Consider the following 19,072-nt stretch of genomic DNA (forward strand, 5'->3'; position numbering starts at 1 on the left):
GAAGAGGATGATTCTATCGGTGGAAAAAGGAAATGTACTTTCACAGAACATTGGGGAAAAAGCGCGATAACATAAATTTCTGCACTGCGGCATTGAGAAATATAGCAGTAGCGACACCTCATTATATGCATGCATAGAACAGAACTTACAACTCCAACAAATCTAACGGTTCAATTTTCCTGTTATTCCTTTTGCATTTGCTGTTTTCAATCTTTTTTTTTTCGCAAGATTTTCCTTGGTCTGAACGCACACTTAGGTGTATTCTACGGAGCATTCAATGGACTCTTGCTGGCCTTCACACGACTGAGTATAGGTTATTAAAGGTGGCGAGTATATTCATTGTCTTTGGGAAGACGCATAACTCTCGACCGGCATAACAAATATGAAGACTGGTGACTACAGGCAGGATGCAACTAGCTAACGCAGAGAAGTCCACGAAGAAGCTTTGAGGGATACCTGGCTGACAAAAAAAAAGAGAAATGAGATTCGAACCTTTAGAAAGCAAGCGCTCTTCCGCGACGTTTTCGCTTCCTCTTGAAGTGCTGTTGTGGCGAAATGCCAAGACGCCTGCTGTCGGAGCGGCAGGGTCACACCAGTCGGGGCTGCACCCGTGGTTCAACGAACGCGTCGCACCTATACCCGCATATATAACGGAATTTATGACCCGAAGTCTGAGCACCAGCCTCTCTTGCGATACTATATGCAGTTTTTCACTCCGGTATTGCGTTTGCTACCGCCACTGTCAAAGGGCGCGCGTCCAGCGAGTGCGTGTTTCTTTTTCCAGGGATTCAGCGCTTCGCAAAACGAAAAAGTGACCAGCTTACGTCAGCTCTGACGCGCGATCTGCAAGCTCAAGGTCCTGGTTCATTTCCACTCAGCAAGTGCGTCTGTAATCTTGGTAAAAAAAGCCGGGCTCCGTGGATCGTGCGACGGACGTCCTACCCAACCGATATCGCTCTTCAAGAAACTGATAAAAACGCCGTCAAATGTAAACAAGCCAAGCTTTTTAATAACTGCTGGCTCCTGGGGGTCGTCGCAACCCGGGCAGTTTTCGGTACGTCAAAGAGCATCTGCTCCACGAAGTTTCAGCCAACGGGCTGAGGTGACGGTTGGACGCTACTAGGCGAAAGAAGTTGCCGTTTTCAAATTTACGCGAGTGAAACAAATGTCGAAGAACTCATTCCTCAAGAAAAGCGGTGACATCAGAAAGCCTTAGCAGAGTGCAGGCATACTGCCGTAAACGTGCACCGAACCAGCCGCGTGCCTACTGCGCATGCGCAAAGACAGGTCAGCGCCCTCCTCGGACAGTCGGGTCAGCGTACCACGACAACGGCAGCGGGCGGCCGTACGGCTGTGCGGCCGTGCTAAAGCTCTCTATTACAGCGGCAGCTGTTATAGCCAGAGCCCCTTGCCGAGATGTCGTGGTCGGCGTCCGCATTAAATGACTTCATCACGTACTAAGGTGACATGACCCATCATTGTCGTCACTGACATGACCATGAATGACTGAACCCACGAACACATTCCGTTGTCACATTCGTTCTCCAACGTCCTTCTTAAACGCATACTCCCATCACATTACGTGCACGCCTATTTTCTTGACCAGGGGTCTGCCCAAGGTCTACGGTGCTGTATGCATTTATTCAGCCCCGAGTGCGCGCTCGTCTCCGATGGCTTTCCTCCTCGGCAGTGCGCAAAGTCCTGGTGAAACCAGTGTGGTTGTGCTCCTTTGACTGCCTTCGGTGCGACGCCTTTCTTTGCTTCTCCGGCGCACTTAAAGCTACAGCCGCTGACACGCCATTTCTCGCCCTCCTCGGGCTTTGCAGCCGCGAAGCGTCTCGCTCTACTTGGCGCTCGCGAGAAAGCCTTCGCCGCCGCTCCTCGGTTTTCTGTGCGCGCCTCTCTAAACTTGTTTGCGCTTTCGTCGAGGCGAGACGTTGTAGATCCTTTCTCTCAACGCGGCCGCTGGTGCGAGACGAAGGATTTGCGCGCCAGGCACTTCGCGCGTATAGCATACTCCTTGATCGGGCAGGAGGACAATGAGAGTACGGTAGCGAGGAGAAAATAGAGCCAAGCTATGGAGGTCAGACGGTGACAACCGCGTGTTCCTGATGTCGGCAATGCTGTTATTATTGCGTTTGCGAAAAAGGCGTGGTTCCGTCTTATTCTCTTCGCCGGCCTACTCCATTCGTTCGCGTTCACGGTGGTGCCCGACCTCCAAAACTTTCCCAGAAACTGTAGGTGCCGTAGCGGAGGGCTCCGGAATAATTTCGACCACCTGGGGATCTTTAACGTGAACTGACATCGCACAGCACACGGGCGCCTTAGCGTTTTTCCTCCATAAAAACGCAGCCGCCGCGGTCGGGTTCGAGCCTCGGGAACTCCGGGTCAGGGTTCGAACCCGACCGAGGCGGCTGCGTTTTTATGGAGGAAAAACGCTAAGGCGCCCGTGTGCTGTGCGATGTCAGTTCACGTCAAAGATCCCCAGGTGGTCGAAATTATTCCGGAGCCCTCCACTACGGCACCTCTTTCTTCCTTTCCTCTTTCACTCTCTCCTTTATCCCTTCCCTTACGGCGCGGTTCAGGTGTCCGCCGATATATGAGACAGATACTCCGCCATTTTCTTTCCCCTAAAACCAATTATTATTATTATTATTATTATTATTATTATTATTATTATTATTATTATTATTATTATTATTATTATTATTATTATTAGTTTGTGGTATGCACGAGAGAAGAAAGGAAAGAGGTTACGCGACTTTGAAAACACGAGGGAGGCATGAGGGGGGACAGGATAATGTTTGCGTGGCTAGACCTATAGCTGCTATGGCCAGTGTGTACAGGGAATCTCCCAAGGTGGAATAGGTTTCAAGGGAGTAATTACTGATCAACATCTACAGTTATACGGGAACGCATGCAACCATGTGGCTACACAGTAAACCTATGTAGCTTTTACAGAAAACTTCGCAATCGAAGAAAAATTTTCATGTTACTTGTGTAGTGCGATTACCACCACCATCATCATCATCATCATCACCAGTTCGCTTGTGCCCATTCGTTATTAACAAGAAAGGTGACCTGCGAAGTTGCAATCTGGAAACAAAAAGGGAGAAAAAGTGCCTCGATTAGGCGACACTTATTTGCAATATGTATGTACTGTGTGTTAAGTACGCACACCACTTGGAGCATAAAAATTACTGTCCACAGAACATAGACCACAACATCGGAACAGGTTTTATTTTATATCTTGAGCTAAGCGGCAGAAATATTCTTACTTTCTATAGCAGTGGATTGCAGCCAATGCGTGAATTTTCCTGCTTGCTCGCTTCATCATATGGATTCAAATAAAGTTAAATCAAACCATATTTTATTGAACACTAAAAATATGTCCGTCAACATCGATAAGCAAGAGACGTGCGTCACAAATGTTTAGCTCGTCTATACTTTTTTTTTTCGGGAGGTGGTGTGTGGGAGTAAGGTCTGAAACGGCTGGCGTATGACTGTTATTAGTCTCCGGTACCTGCGTTTTACAATAAAAAAGAGTTATAGTGTTGGAAGGATTTCTTGTGTTGAGAACGAAATGACAACGTTCAGTCTGGATATTCTAGCTGCTGTTTCAATGTAATTTTTCTCCGAAATGACCAGTTCTATACCTCGCCATTTTCACGGCTGGCTTATTATTATTACTACTTAGCGTGATGAGATAAAGGCAGACGTACAAGCACGCCATTTTCAAGGCTGGCTTATTATTATTACTATTTGGCGTTAAAGGCAGACGTAAAAAAGGAAATGCTTAAACCATTGCTGGCCGCCGCCTGTCGAAGAGGCACAACGCCTTCCCGCTCTAGAGAGATTTTCCAGAAATAACTACTCAGTATGCATCTATACAACTAATAATTAGACTCTAGCCGCGCATTCTTCTCGCTTGTTTTATAAAGCTTGGGCTTAGTCAAATCAAATCAGTGTTTATTCTATATGCAAGCTTGTACAAAATAGGGCATTCTAGTCAGTCTGAGCTTGTGTTTAGCGCTTTTTAGTCGACCATGCGGAGGTTAGTAGTAGTGTTGGGCCCATAAATTAGGCTTCCACGAAACTAAGCTTGCAGAGTGGACGCAATCTTTTCATCAGAGCGAGAACTATAAGCTACCGCTTGCTAAACCGCGTAAGCCGGCGTCGGCAAAGTTAAAAACAGTCTGGAGGACATCACGGCAACGGCGGTCGTAAGAAGACGCTTTACTGCACGCCGCTTAACTATACGCTTGCCGCTTCCTTATATCTATTTTCTTGCAGACAAGGGATGGACTCGGACCAGCAACGCGAAAAGCTGCAAATTTTTTTCTTCAAAAATTTTTCCTTACTGCCGCCGTACGAAACGGGGAATACGGCGAGCAGTGCACGGTTCTGCATGAACTTAAGCATTCACTTCTCGTCGTCGTCTCGTTTAACGCTCGTTTGTGGGAACGACGCATGGCTTCTGTGTGTGAGCTCAACGAGGCTTTCCTGGATGTGCGGTAGCGTTCACACGCGAGGGACGCAGCGCTTCTCATGGGCATCGTGAGGATGTGCGTTAGCGTCCTGTTTCTTCCCTTCTTGGCTGCTGATAACGTACCTTGACATAATGTGAAACACTGTTGCTCCTAAGAGGACACGGGGATGAAAAGAAAAAAAAAACAGTACTTGTGCGCCACTGTCAACTGTTCATGATCAGGGGAGAAAATCCTCGTTTAGGCGAGCGCAACGGCAGAAGGCTCGTTGGATGCCTAGTGTTGTGACGCAGTAAAGGACAACCTTTCTATGTACAGCCATTGCCAAAAGTAACAAGGCTGCATGGTTTGCTGCTCATTCGAATAGTAGAGCCCTTACGGCTTCCCTAAAGATCAAAAAGTTCTCGGAAGGTGAGGACAAGGGTTCTCCCTACCATACAGCTGCTTAGAGCTTGAGGGCTAGCATAATAATAGCTTCAATATACGACTGATAAGCACACCGTCTAGCCTGGTAACTTTTTGCAAAGACTGTACAGTCTTTGTCAAAAATTATACAGCCCAGGGTATCTGCTTCTAGGCCCTGCAGTGCGGCCTGTGTTGAATACTGAGGGGCCCTAATCTCACAAAGACTGGAGGTAATCCTCAACCCTCCCAGGCTTAGGACTGTCAAATGTGCTTAAGAGCCCCGCTACATGGCTTGGAAGCAAGGCCCTTTGGGCTGTATACTTTTGACAAAGACTGCACCTCTCTCGATCCGTATAACCTATAAAGCAAAACATGGCCACCCACTACAAAAGAAGACAGTTCCTTCGTCAAATACGTCAGTAGTAGCGGCACTGCATGACATATGCGGCATTTAGCCGCCGCGGTGGCTCAGTGGTTACAGTGTTCGGCTGCTGGCTCGAAAGATGGGTTCGATCCGGGTCCCGGGGGGCAATTCTATGGAGGCGAAATTCTAGAGGCCCGTGTACTGTGCGATGTCAGTGCACGTTGAAGAACACCAGATGGACGAAATTACCCGCAGCCCTCCACTGCGGCGTCTCTCATAGCCTGAGTCGCTTTGGGACGTTAAGTCCCGTAAAACCAACTAAACTAACATGCGGCATCGTTCTTTTCGCATTATTATGCTCATCGTCCAGCAGGACCAAGCTTGTGTTGGCTCTTTAACAAGTACAAGCTGCGTAACTCTCGGAGCGCAGTCGGCAGTGGCGCACAGTGGTGGTGCGTGCCATTATGCTTTGCTTTTCCTGTGCAGCACGTGATTTCTTCGCTTCATAGTGAGCAATGTTTCCAAACTGTCAGAACAAACCTGTTTTTCCTAAGAAGCAGCTTTCTTGCTGATAGGGTACTTTTCTTTCATCCCTTCTCGCTTCTTTGCGAAGAATCTGATGGCAGCGTGCTTTTCTTCCCTCTTTTCTATAGAAAACGGGAGTGAAACTACGAAAAAAAACCGAAATGGCTCGTGAAAGCACCCACGAATACGTAATTAACTGACAAATTACGTCTATTAGCGTGAGGATATTGGCGATTTTTACGATATCGACGCCACGCTGCGGCGACAGAGCAAATTGTGGTCTAAGATTGGATCGAAGCGCCGAATCTCGTCTTTTGTTCGGTTATATTTACTCCGTTATTGGCTCTGTCGTTTGCTCTATTATATTATTGACTTTAAATTCCCTTCAAAGCGCGCGTCGGCCATCTATCGCCTTACCTTCACGCCGGCCTTTTGAAAAGCCAGAGAGATTTTTTCAATTGCTTCTACTTTATTCCTTCACACCCTCGAGAAAAGAGACTGTTTCACTCCACACGAGGCTGCTTCAGTTCAAAAATAATCGCGAGTTTATCGCGCAGTTTTAAGACAAGCGCAATTCCATATACGCTGAGCCCGGGAGCAATCCTGCGTAGTGCCGCAATATACGAGGGCGATTCAAATGAAAGCGCACCAACCCACAGCGCGTAACAATGGTTTGGTCCATTATCTGCGAGGCATGCGCGTAGCACACATGCATCTCTCATTTACTAAATTGGCACACAGGTGTGAGGATAAATGTCCTTTAATGCTCTCATACACTGGGCTGAACACGGTTACGGGACATAATGGACGCTCCAAAAGTTGAATAACGTGGTGTCGTGAGGTTTTTGACAGCTGAAGGTGTTACCCAACAAGAAATTAGTCGCCGTATGGCTGCCGTGTTACGGTGAATATTGCATTTAATTGGCCACCGTGAATCGTTGGAGCAAACGGTTCAAAGAAGGACGATCCAAGACCGGGCCAAAGCCACTGCGCAATCACCCCCAACACAATTGCAAAGATTGATAATCTCGTTAGACAAGAACAGAGGATAAGTATCGATGAATTGGCCGAGCGTGTGAACATCAGTCACGGTTCGGTTCACTCCATGATTGAAGACTATCTCGGTTATCGGCTCTTGTGTGCGCAATGGATGCCGTATATTTTGAACAACCACCAGAAGACTCTCGGCGCTGCCTTGGCTAATCTGACCCGGTATGACAATGAGGGTGACGACTTCTTGTCTGCAGTTGTGACCGGGAAAGCATAACCAATGCGAGCCTGAAACCACTGCGAGCCTGAAACACGACAGCAAAGCTTACAGTGGAAACATTCGAATTTCCCACCCCAATGAAAGCAAAGAAAAAGCAACTCAAGGGAACCAGATTCGTGTCGGACGATGACGTGAAAGAGTCAGTTAAAGAGTTTTTGAAGTTTTATGAAAGACGGGAATCACGCGACTCGTAAGTCAGTGGGACAAATGTGCTCACGGAGACTAAATTACCCCATTTATCATATATTCGCATTGACTCGTTTCCATTTGACTTGCTCTCGTAGTACCTATACCGGATCATTATGGTGTCCCCACTATGTCGTGAAAATCGCCAACAGCACAGAAAACAGCCGCTGTGAGCAGCTGGAGTGTCGGGGGCTGTCGCAGAATAATGTATGTTGTGTACGCGCACTATTGCAAGAAATAACGAGCAATTCCAGGCCTCTTTTGATAAGTTTCCTAATGTTTCACCGTCGGTACCGTCTGCTTTCTGAACGTGACCTGCGTGCTGACGCTGCGCACTGACATGTACGTTTTTCTGCAAGCACCGAATACCTCATCGTTCCCGTACACGTCGAGCTTGATGCAATCCAAAAGCCAAGCTATCTGGTTCGGCTGCGTTTGTCAGCTGCAGTACTTTTCCACGCATTATTAATGATACCGTCACCTCTAAACGCATCGTATACGAGTCACGCGTGTATTCTGTTTTTGCACTCGTGAAGCATGTATGCAGGCTTAATCGATCTCTGAATTATGAAAATAACTCATAACCCCGTGTTTTCCGATCGACCAGTTTATCCGCTTATGGGTCGACAAGTGCGCTACCGCCATCTATAACTAGGATAGTGCTGAATATGCAGCAAATCTCGGTACGATATATAGCATCCATCCTCGCTCGCCAGAGGCAGTCTACCGAGTTCGCTGTCAACAGACCTGAGTGTAGGGCGAGTTGTTTGCACCGCTTGTCTGCCTCTGTGCCCCCTGCTGCTTGAGACGAAGTCGTCCTCGACGCCAGCTGTATAGCCCAGCTGTGAGCGGTACGTGAGCCTGCAGCAGCCCGCCGGGCCTGGAGCAAATGCTTGTGTGCGCAGGTCGTCTCGCGCTTGTCTGTCCGCAGCACTGGGTACGAGGAGAATGGCGCAAACCATCAGTGGTCGGTTGCCGCTACTAACGAGCACAGTCAGTTACGTGAAAACTATGCGGCTACTGAATGGAACTAGAGTGCGTCTTGTAGACATTACGTATAGTTCACGTAAGCTCACGGGCATAGCTGCTGATGTAAGCTGGCCTAAGACTGAAGGTTGCACGCGCGTACAGTATAGTGATCATGAAGATCTAGCCGCCATAAATTCTTCAGGAACAGTCACGCAAATCGTGCTCTGGTGTATAGTCTAGTGCATTACTGTACTCCGCTAGCAATAGCTTTAGACAACGTGTAGAATTGTGAGTATTCAAAGGACCGAAAAGGAATGACGAGTAGGTCACGTCACTGAAATGCAGGCTGTTGGTTCAGCTACAGATGGGAGTGATCTCAGTTACATCAGCATCTAGCGCATGCCTTTCCGACCGGCACCTCCGCGCAGGCCCACCGCTGTCTAGGCAAGCGACAAAAGCACACCACGTGAATTGTCACGTGGCTTAGTTTACTCTCAGCCCATTTATACTGGCACCCCCCCCCCCCCCCCCCCCCCCCCCCCCGGTATAAGCAGACCTCTGTTCCTGTTCAGTGCTGTTCCATTATTTCCACCTTCCACAACAATGGCCGATCCAGACGTTAGCAGTGTCACGGCGAATGTAGCCTCATGAGACGGAGTAGAACTGAAATCGAATGAATACGTTATTTCGGTTCTGGTTAAATTCATGTCGTTATGCTGTGTGTCAAACCATTAGCAAAGACGTTCTGCGTGCTGCTCTTGATTATTTAATCGCGGGCTCTCTTCTTCGAAGTGTGTGTGTGTGGTGGGGAGGTGAATGCCTGAGCACGAATGCCTATAGTTGAAGGAATGCGTAGGTGCTTCGAAGAATCTTTCACCATTTGTTGCGTCATAACCGATAACCAGCATAGATCGCAGAACCTAACTTAATTCGTTTTCGCAGCCGCGTTCTAGAGCGAGCCCAACGGGTAAGCACGCGATCTGGCACCAAGAACTTCTCCTGTATAACGAACTGTGCAATCTATTTACTAACTTAAAATATCTACTGTAGCTAAAAGCCGCCTTGAATTATATACGACCGAACTCGGTACAACTGCGCAGCATACATCCGTGCCCGGCGTTCTCTCAACAACCAACACTTGACATGTCGCTCATACGAGAGACTATCTGCGCAGCGCGTCGACTGAAATGTGTGCCCGCTGATACCCATATCCTGTTTTCAGTTTCAAGTCGCAGCGGACTGATGCCGGCAGAAGATAAATTCAAAAGCGGCCGCGCATCCAGACCCCAGAAAGAGACTATCTCTCGCCACCCTGAAGTCTGCGCAAACTCAGTTGAACGCCTTCATTTGTTCTCGTGTTTACAGGCATCACGTAACTTATCCGTGGGAGCCTGCGAATAGTCGAGTCGGGGACCGTGCACATTTTGCGAGGCAACGCGCGAGACGCTCTTTCTCTCCCTCGCGTGCAGTGCTGGAAGTGAAACAAACAGGTTTGCGAGGGAAGCCCACCCTGGCGCCGACGGCGGAACACTGTGCCTGCGTGTGTGCTCTGCTTGTTTTTCCGCCTCCCACTCTACTCGTCCCAGTTAAATAAACTGTCACGATTGTTTTCGCGGGCCCGAAGCTGAGATGCTGTCAGCAGCCCACGTTTACCGCCGGCGAATTCATGCGAGGGAAGCGCGGTGAGGACTCGTCCTTCGCTGTTGCCTTTAGTCTTCCGTTCATTTTCTTTGATTTCCACACTTCCCCGCCTTCCGCCGCTCTTCCGAGCGCTGCTTTCCGTTCAAGCGCGCGTCTTTCAGTCAAAACAACCTGAAGTGAGAGCCGTCATGAAAGCGAGAGAGACTTTACTTGGCTGTTCTTAGATTTGGAAGGCGTGGATTGGATAAGTAGCGTTCTTTCTATGTGCACGTGCTTTTTGACGTCCTTGTATGTGCGCCGGAGATGGCCTCGGTTAATGTCGCGGGAAGGAAGGCCGATTTTATTCTTTTTTTTATACCTCGTGACTCTCCGAGAACTGCACATTACCTGATGTCACGGGCTGTAATCATCCAGAGTTCATTGACTCGCACGTGCAAACCTCTTAGTATTCCGAAATTATAATGTTGTGCTTTAGTTTAGTTAGTGTTTTGTGATCATGAAGCTGTGCTTCAGTTTAGTCAGGATATGAAAAAAAAGTACGTACAGTTCTCACAAAGCAAATACTGAAGGACATTTTTTTTAGCTGAAAGCTAATGCAGAAGAAAAGCTTCCAGAATTTTGTTTTTGGAGAGAGTGCGGCAATTCGAAGGAGGAGAACTCCGGAAATGGTTGCCGTGAGCTATGTTTATCCAATAGGCTTTTTTATCAGCGAGCTCCTTCACTGTAATACGGATCCGCAAAACCCGCTCTAAAAAGCCTGTTCTCGCTTTCGGGAAACTTCCGGAACAGCGCGCCCGAGGGGGCTTTCAGTGACACAAACGCCCAAGATAACCAACTGTACAATCAGCGTTTGCGTTTAGACGCCAAGTGAGAGACCTCTGGTAGCCACATGCGCCCGTTCGAGACGCTTGTGTGTCACGGAGGAGCGACTAATTTTGGAAGCGTTTAATCCTAGCTTCCAAATAGGAAGCACAAAATACCAGACTGGCTGCATAACCACAACCTAGGCACGTTTCACGCTTCGATGAGCGCGCATAACCACAAGTGCGAACAACTAAGCTCAGCAGTAGTACGTGGCACGATGTACGCACGCCTAGCCGAAACGTCGCCCTGCAAATGAGCCCACCGCGGCGGCGGCGCCGCAGCGCCGCTAAATGAAGGAGAGCGGTTGGTCGTTGCTTTGTTTGGTGCGAAGCATTCAGAGCGCGCCGGCCCAGAAATAGGCTTTCGCGCGGGGATAGCTTTCGTGGGAAAAGGTAAGCAGCAAGTTGGTCGGCGGCAGTGCTCGGCGGCTGTGCAGCGCTCGCAAGCAAAGAAAGGAACGGGCCCGACTAAGAAGCACAAACGAAGAAACGGGCTGCGGTTGTAGCGGCATCCGCAACAGGAGATTTTCGTTGCTGCGCTTGTAGAGCGCACCGCGCGAGACCCGCTATTTCGAGACGGCGTCTTCTGGAGAGTGAGAGAGAGAGAGAGGCGATACAAGCCTGGCTCTGAGCTCGTGCTGTTCCCGCGAGCTCGGTGCCCTCTTGTGTGTACAGATCAGCTTCCGATACATAACTAAATGGAAACTCGGGGTGTTTGGGGAGAGAACCCGCTCCTTTTCTTGCGTTTAGCTGCCTATGGGAATGTGGGTGGCAGGGGCGGCTGGAAGAGTGGGAACCGCCGTAACGTAGTGAGATGCCCTGTGTTTGGGGTCAAAATCCTGGTTATGTTTCTCCGTGAGTGGCGGCTTTTGTTAGCCAAGTCGGAAAAGAAGAGGCGGTCGTTGTGCTCATATATGAACTCACATAAGCCCGGCTTCTTTTGTAAACACAGGCTGGGCACTTTGTTGCAGTCTCCGCGTGTACTTACTGCGATAGATTTTTGTAAACTGAATGAGTTCCAGCCGGTTCTTTGAAGCGGATATTAAGGAACTTTGTATCTCATAGACTCACGGCACGGCTAAACACAAAATTGAGGCGGGTGTTTTACTCGCCTCAAAGGAAAAATTGTACCTCGTTTCTCTGTCGTGCACCGAGCGACATGGAAACGCCTTGCGCTTGACGGAATAATTGTGAGGGCGATGAAACAATCCTACGGTGGACGAGTACTAGCTTGTGTGTTTTCAATTCACCTATTGGGAATATTACTTCAAGAAGCAATGAAGATCGATACACGCACCTCAGTGCAGCGAAATTTTTCAAAAAAAAAGAAGTTATTACAAGAAACTGCTTTCGGACTTAGTTCATGAACGCTGGCGCATTTCCTTGAAAGTTCCCCCTAATGCTAAATGTGTAAAACTGGTACCTCCAATAGTCAGTCGCATATTCTGCCTGCCCTCACAGCAAAACTATACAACAACAATCGCACCCCTGCAGCTCTTGCTTTGCGCAACGAAAGACCCCTCAGAGCTTTTATAAAGCCCGCAGTCTTCGGCCTCTTCCGCGCAGCCTCGCTTGCACTTTTATTCCCTGTCCTAATGGCGTTTCGTGGCGTCCTCTTTTTTTTCTCTCTCTCTCACCACTGTGCGCGCACCATTCGATTCTTCGTTCGTTAAACGTCCGCTTTCCCCCTTCTCCTTTGCGTAGGTGATGTGACGGGGACACTCGAGAGACACAGCAAGCATGCGGCCCATCATCATCCCGGTAACCACGGGCCCTCCATCGCCGCCACAGCCGGCCACGCCAACCATGCCCTCGCCACAAGGTCAGTGTATGCATATATGTACACACAAACGCATGCAGGCTGCATGATTCATCGCGTGGACAGCGCGCGCGCGCTAGATTCGGCCTTGGCGGGCCTTCAATTGAAAAGCGCCCTGTCCGCGCGCGACGGTCGCAGCGCCGAAATACAAACGCACTCACGGCGTGTACACACCGAAAAGGACGCGGCCCGCACAGCTAGACTCCCGGATGTACACGGAGGGACGCTCCCAAGTTACGTGGGCAGCCCCTCCGTCGCGCGATTGCATTAGAATTCAAGTCGCAAGCGCAGCGGCGGCCGCCGCCTCCAACGGCGCCTTTTTAGTTTTTGCTCGCGCGCTCTGCGGGCCATAGTGTCTGAGGCCGTGGATTAGCTGCGGCCTCGATACACGGCCACAGGAGGGTGTTGATAGCGGCGCGAAGGCACGCAGAGCGAACAGGGTGCGAACGGCGCGAGCTTAGCAAACAAAAGGAGCGTTCGTGGAAACTTTCGCAACAGCTACATTGTCGCAGTTCCCCCCCCCCCCCCCCTCCCCGCGCGCGCTTATAGCTCTCTCTCGCTTTCTCTCTCGCTGAATTACTGATTGATTATGTAACGCACAATCCATGGCAGTGTCGACACCCAGAGCTTCAGCTGTATTCGCCAAAAACGCCGTGTTATTGCGAGGACATGACGAATCTAGCATGCGCGGTGTGCGCAACAACTCGAAACCGAAGCCCTACACACACCGATCGCAGCGAGCCCATTGTCGGCAGGCAATGATAGTGCAAGAGCCAGCCGCACGTCTGAGAATAATAGAAGTGGGTATGCGCATATATAGTTGTGGAAACAATACCTCGAAGAAAGACCGGTTGCGTAACGCAGACAAAGGAGGGCATGATAGTATGCATCTCCATGGATAAACTCTCTCTCTACGTACTACCGTGGTTTAAAGTAACATTGGATAGCGTATCATTCCTTATATCATATGCTGCGCGCAAGTGACAGAACACGATGGTTTTCGCTGGAGACCTTTCCTGCGCTCTCCCATACTTCCCACAGGAACAGTATTGGTCTAACGCAAAGGGCTTGCGCCCAAGCTGTACGTGCAGTGGCGCCCCATCCAATCAAAGTACCAAATCTCGCAGGGTCGAGGATGTGAGTTCATCTCAAGTTCGTAGGATTTAAAACGCTAGCGGCGTATAACCAGTCGCACAGAATAACCCTTAGTAAGCTCTCTTGGAATCTTTACTTTCGACAAATGATCTAGGCTCTACCTATGATTGAGGCTTCGTCCACAGAATAACGTAAGGGGGGAAAGTCTTTAATGACGGTGGTATCTAGACTGCCTTTCGGTGAAGCAGTACGCTGGCTCTAGAGCTTTCTTGTCTTCAGCAGAATCCGCTATTTCTGAGACCGGCTTTTCATCAGCGGCTAGTGGCGCGCAACTTGTTTTTGTATTAGTTTGTTGGCAGGTTTATTTGTCGTTCGTCCATCGCATTCACTGTCGGCTGCACTGGCGGGACACATAAACCTGGCGTCTTCGTCGTGTCCTTTGCGAGTTAATGTGGAGACAGTATGCCTCGCAAGCTGTAAACGGGCATCACCATCACCAAAGTCACAGACTTGAAAAAATACATCCCATCAGAGCTGCAAAAATATGCAAGATCTGTGGGGGCTACCACTTGTAGAACCACCTATACCTCAAGTGTGTTTCGAATGCCATCAGATTCTTTTGGAGTTACGATCTATAAAAAATTGCCCCTCAGAGCTTCTAAGGCTTTAGGCGGCAAGGCTAAGATACGGCAGGGTTTGAAGAAACGCAAGAGATGGAAAAAAAATGAAAAGATTGCTACCGATCTTGCGCTGTATACATAGAGCAGCTATGTTGGCTTAGATGTTGTTCGACCCTCCGCGCTGGCTCAGTATAGGTATAGCTTATGCTACTGATTGCAAAATCGCTGGTTCGAATCCCGGCCGCGACGCCATCAGCTCGATGCAGGCCAAATGCAAAAACGCTCATGTGATGTGCGATGTCAGACCATGCTAAAGAACCCGAGGTCGTATAAATTAAGCCGGAGCATCCCACAACGCCATCTTTCAAAACCCATGTCGCTTACGCATACAACGACCACATACAACGACCGCCACATAAGACGTTCATCTCAGATGCATGCGGTCGAACAATTGGGACGATTTGCTTACTAACCATTTTTCAACAAACTGACTGGTGGCTCCTTTAAGGAAAGAGCTGGACAAAGGCCTCTCCCGGCGACTTCCTCTCAATTGTCTCATGTGCCACGACTAACTAACGTACGTCCCCAGCTTCGTCTCCCCACCTCCTCTGATATCATCGCATCTACCACTCGATGGGTTTTCGCACAGCTTCCGCTTTCACCATTCGATTACGTTCCACGTGACTACACGCGGTAATACAGGATGAACTACGTCCGCCGCTATGAACGAGGGTGGCACTGGTGAACGTGCTCACGTTAGGTTACACGTAATATAAATACACCCCCGAAAGCAGAAGACTATAAATAGCCGCCGCAGTAGCACAGTCGGTATAGAGCACCGTGCGCGAAATTCGGAGGTCGTGGGTTGGGATCCCACCCGCGAGAAATGGTTGCTTTATCCCTCTACTTTCTAATAATTTGTCTTTCTGTCATAAAGTAAGTACACTCTTGATTTCCTACAAAATTAACACCGAAAATTTTTAAGAAAAATATATAGAAACATTCCCGTATACGCTTTTGTTGGTTTCGGTGACTGTTTTCTTCCTTCACTTCAACAAAACGTCAGTTATGTAAAGCATTATATGCCGTGCCCATACTTTACTTTCGCTAAAACACCTTCAGCTCGTGTTTGTTCTCTAGCTCATTAGGCATAATTTTTGTCACTGTCATCACCAACGTGCACTTTTCGGCTAACAATTGCAGTGAGTTGGTAGCTTCTCGTTTTGCGACCAACCTGCTCGTTTACATATATGTTTTTGTTTGTCTTTGTTTTTTGTTTGTTTGTTTGTCTTTTGTTTGTCTAACACGTACTACAGTTTCAAGTCCTAGCTACAGTACCATTGGGCTATAGACTGACTACAGAAGAAAAAGATTTAGAGAACTAGAGCTTCTTTTATTCCTATCTCTCCGGCACCTTATCTCGCGAGAAGAAAGTTTGTCGAGCACTGCACGGCAACCCCCCCCCCCCCCCCCCCCTTCCCGATTGCGTTTTTGTTTCCTTTTCCTCTTCCTGCTGGTACTCGGTTGAACGCTCGGACTGCTGCTAACCAGGCGCGCAGATGCGGAAAAGTACTACGCAAGTCTCGTGCACTTCCGGTTCCGCTTGTTGCGCATCGAGGCCGCCAGCGGCGATCGCGCCGAGACAATCGGCGTCTTCGGCCGCCGTCGCCACTCCGCTGCTTTCGCCGCTCCTTTTACGGTTCCGGGCCGAGGGGAAAAGAGCCTCGGCAGCAGCCGCAGCGACAATGGTCCGCTGCACTGCGCCGTGGCCACCAACGGCGCACAGCTTTTCACCGCGACACCTTTGACCGTCATTGTTTTCCCGCCCTTCGCGTGCGAAGGGGGCTGCGTGCACTTCAACAGCACCCGCTCTCTTCGCTCCTCGTTGACTGAACCGGCCGCGGGTTCGATTTTCCGCGCTCCAGTTGCAAGACACGCGACATCCCGTGACGGGCTGCTGCTTGCGCGCTGACGAATAGCGCAAGCTCGCCCGGTTTACGAAAACAGGACGCCGACAAACCGATCATTGCGTGGGGCAACCTGTAGTTCTCTCCCCCCCCCCCCCCCCCCTCACACCTTTTTTTTTCTTCCTGAATTGTAATGCGAAAGCACTACTTAACACGGCCCCAACCAAGAAAATTGTGTGAAGCTTCGGAGTAGCTCGGGTTAACTCGGAGGATCGTCGCGCTAGCTGTAGCCAATAGGAGGGCCAAGAAAGGGCAAACAGTCAGGAAGGTTGGGCTGACAGGAATGACAGCTACAAGTTGAGCGATTCAGCATTGCTTTAATGACTGAGTAGGGATTTAATGATGGAATTTACAGTGAACATTCATCGCGATGGCTCAGGGGGCCTTGGCTGCCGGGGCCAAGGAGGAGGAGGAGGAAAACTTTTATTTCTATTTACAGTGAGAGGTCGATGGGGCGAGCCGGAAGGGCCCGTCCCTTACAAACGCTAGGAGGGAGCCCTAGTCCGGGATCCCTGTAGCTTCCGCAGCGGCTCGGGCTCTAGCTACCAATGCCTGTTGGGCATGGAGTTCGGAGCAGCCGCGCAGGGCAGCTTCCCAGGCCTCTCGAGTGGGGTGGAGGTGGGGTGGGTAGGCAGGATTGGAAGGGCATGTCCACACCATGTGGTAGGTGTCCGAAAACTCCTCCTCACAGTGTGGGCACGCGCCCGAGAAAGAAGAATTGAAGTGCTTAAGTACTGCCGGGCACAGTACAGTATTGGTATAGAGGCGGAGAAGCCAGCGCTCCTCCACTCTGGTGAGGCCTTTACAGGGAGGGGGATAGAGACCATGAAAAGTTTGATAAAGAGAGGTGATCTCTTTAAAGGTGATGGCCGGATTGAAATTGAATTCCGGATCAGGCTGCGGATGAGGCGACGCCCGGTGAGTAAGCGCGCGGGCGGCAGCGTCGGCTGCCTCGTTCCCCTCAAGACCCGCATGACCCGGAGCCCACACGATGGTACGATGGGTCGGAAACCCTGTGTAATCGCATGCGTGGAGAATTTTGAAAGCACGGTCTGGAATGTACCCTTGCTCAATATTGCGGCAGGCGCCCCTGGAGTCCGTAATAATGACTCGGGACTCTGGATCTGCGGCGGCCAGTGCAATGGCGATCTCTTCCGCAAATGTAATGTTTGGGGCCAAGGACGCGGGATGCAATCCGCGATGGCCGCATTTTGATGGGAGAGGAACTGAAACACGCTCGACAGCTGTGTGATTTCAGTGCACGTTAAAGGTCCCCACGGGGACGAAATTAATCTTAACCCATTGACAGCTTTGCGAAGTTGAACTCCATGCCACTGCCCAGGCACGTAGCACGGATTTTTTTTTTTTTTGGGGGGGGGGGGGGGGGGGGATTACTGGTCCTCATCGACTAAGTGCCTGACACTCGCTGCTAACTCGCGGGCTATTTAGGACAATTTCAAAATTTCGCACGACGTCGTAACTTGTTTGCAGCCTTCGTAGACGCTTCGTTCCAGCACGCTTGAGTTATTTTTGCAGTAAAAAAAATGTAACGTAATTAAGCCGAGTATACGCGCGAAAGCATGTGTTTAAACCTGATTGGCTCATGGTTTTGCTGAGCTGGGCCGTCGGCATGTCTGGCGACGATATTAGGCTCCGGTTAAGCTCTGATCGAGGTTAAGCTCATCTCATCTGTTCGCGCCGCAGATGGAAGTTGATGAGGACGACAATGTGCAGTGCACAGCGAGAGAATGTGTTGCAGTTTAACATGCGGTGTGATCGTCTGCGACGATAGCATAGTGGTTACCGGTCTTGGACGAGCTGTCCTCTATGAGGCATTTTTAACTGCAATGCACTAGACAGAATTAAACTAGTGCTTATATCTCTTTGTATATAGCAGTGCTGCCTTTTTGTGTGATTGTGTGTATTTGCCAAGTCGGTAATAAAAAGAGAAGCGACGATAGCATAGTGCTCTGATGCACTGGCCAGCGAATCTGACCTCTGCTCGCGCCGCCGCGGGTTCGAAACCCAGCTGTGGCAATATTTTTAATTTATTTACTTATTTCACACACAAGAAACTCAACGTGGCGTCGCTGTTGCATGGCAACGGCTGAAGACCTTAAGATCGGTTGCCAAGATTCACGAAGACTGCAGGGCTCGGAAACACGGACACCACGAAGGAGTCACCACATGCGCGTGTTGTGGGAGTTTACGAGCCCTGCAGTCTTCATAATGAACAACCCCATCAGCTACCCTCATCGAGATTCATGGTTGTTGTTGGCGAGCGTATGAGTGTTTTCGTACTGAAATGTGCTATTTGAGAGCAAGAAAGTCTGGGCTCGCATTTACACATTATCTTTCTGGCGAGTGAACCAGTCGAGCATGCAAAGATTCCGGCGGTAGTCTTATCGCCTCACATCATATGCGCTTCATATACTATGTCGGAAACGTACATGTGGAGCCGCACTCTGATGCGCCCAGTTTCGCCAGAGCTCGCCCGTCTTTGAGGCGCCGCCAAGTCACGGCGACCCCGCCCCGGACGTGTGACACGCGACTCGACACGCCTCGATCACCCGCTCGTCAACACGACCTATGCGAGCGGCGCCTTGACGCCACACACTCACGAATAACGGGACCTGCGCACCGCCCCAGCTGGTGGGGTGATACGGGCGCGCTCGGGCATGGCTTGACTCGTGCCCAAGGCTGCTCTGGCGTAGCATGCACGATCAGTCGCGTGTGCGTGCGCAACTGCTCCGCTCGCATTCTTCCCCTGCTGGTGTGCATTTCGCCGACGCAGGTGTCTGCCTGCTTGAATTTACATCGGTTCGAAAACCGACGCTTCCCACACCTGGCGGCGACCCCCG

At 50.0% G+C, this 19,072-nt stretch overlaps 1 protein-coding gene across 5 annotated transcripts in view; it reads left to right on the top strand.

The window, feature by feature from the left end:
* Positions 1-19,072, top strand: part of LOC144125615 (uncharacterized) — a 272,073-nt gene that overhangs the window by 44,697 nt on the left and 208,304 nt on the right. For 4 of the 5 annotated variants that reach the window (XM_077659145.1, XM_077659149.1, XM_077659146.1 and 1 more), the window contains exon 2: positions 12,415-12,532. In XM_077659145.1, coding sequence (XP_077515271.1) covers positions 12,451-12,532 — 82 coding nt within the window. In that variant the 5' untranslated portion in view covers positions 12,415-12,450. Of the gene's footprint in view, positions 1-8,068; positions 8,089-12,414; positions 12,533-19,072 lie in introns of those variants that run through there. The other variant, XM_077659148.1, reaches the window with a different exon arrangement.

The sequence above is a fragment of the Amblyomma americanum genome, chromosome 3 (assembly GCF_052857255.1).
Source record: "Amblyomma americanum isolate KBUSLIRL-KWMA chromosome 3, ASM5285725v1, whole genome shotgun sequence".
Classification (NCBI taxonomy): domain Eukaryota; kingdom Metazoa; phylum Arthropoda; class Arachnida; order Ixodida; family Ixodidae; genus Amblyomma; species Amblyomma americanum.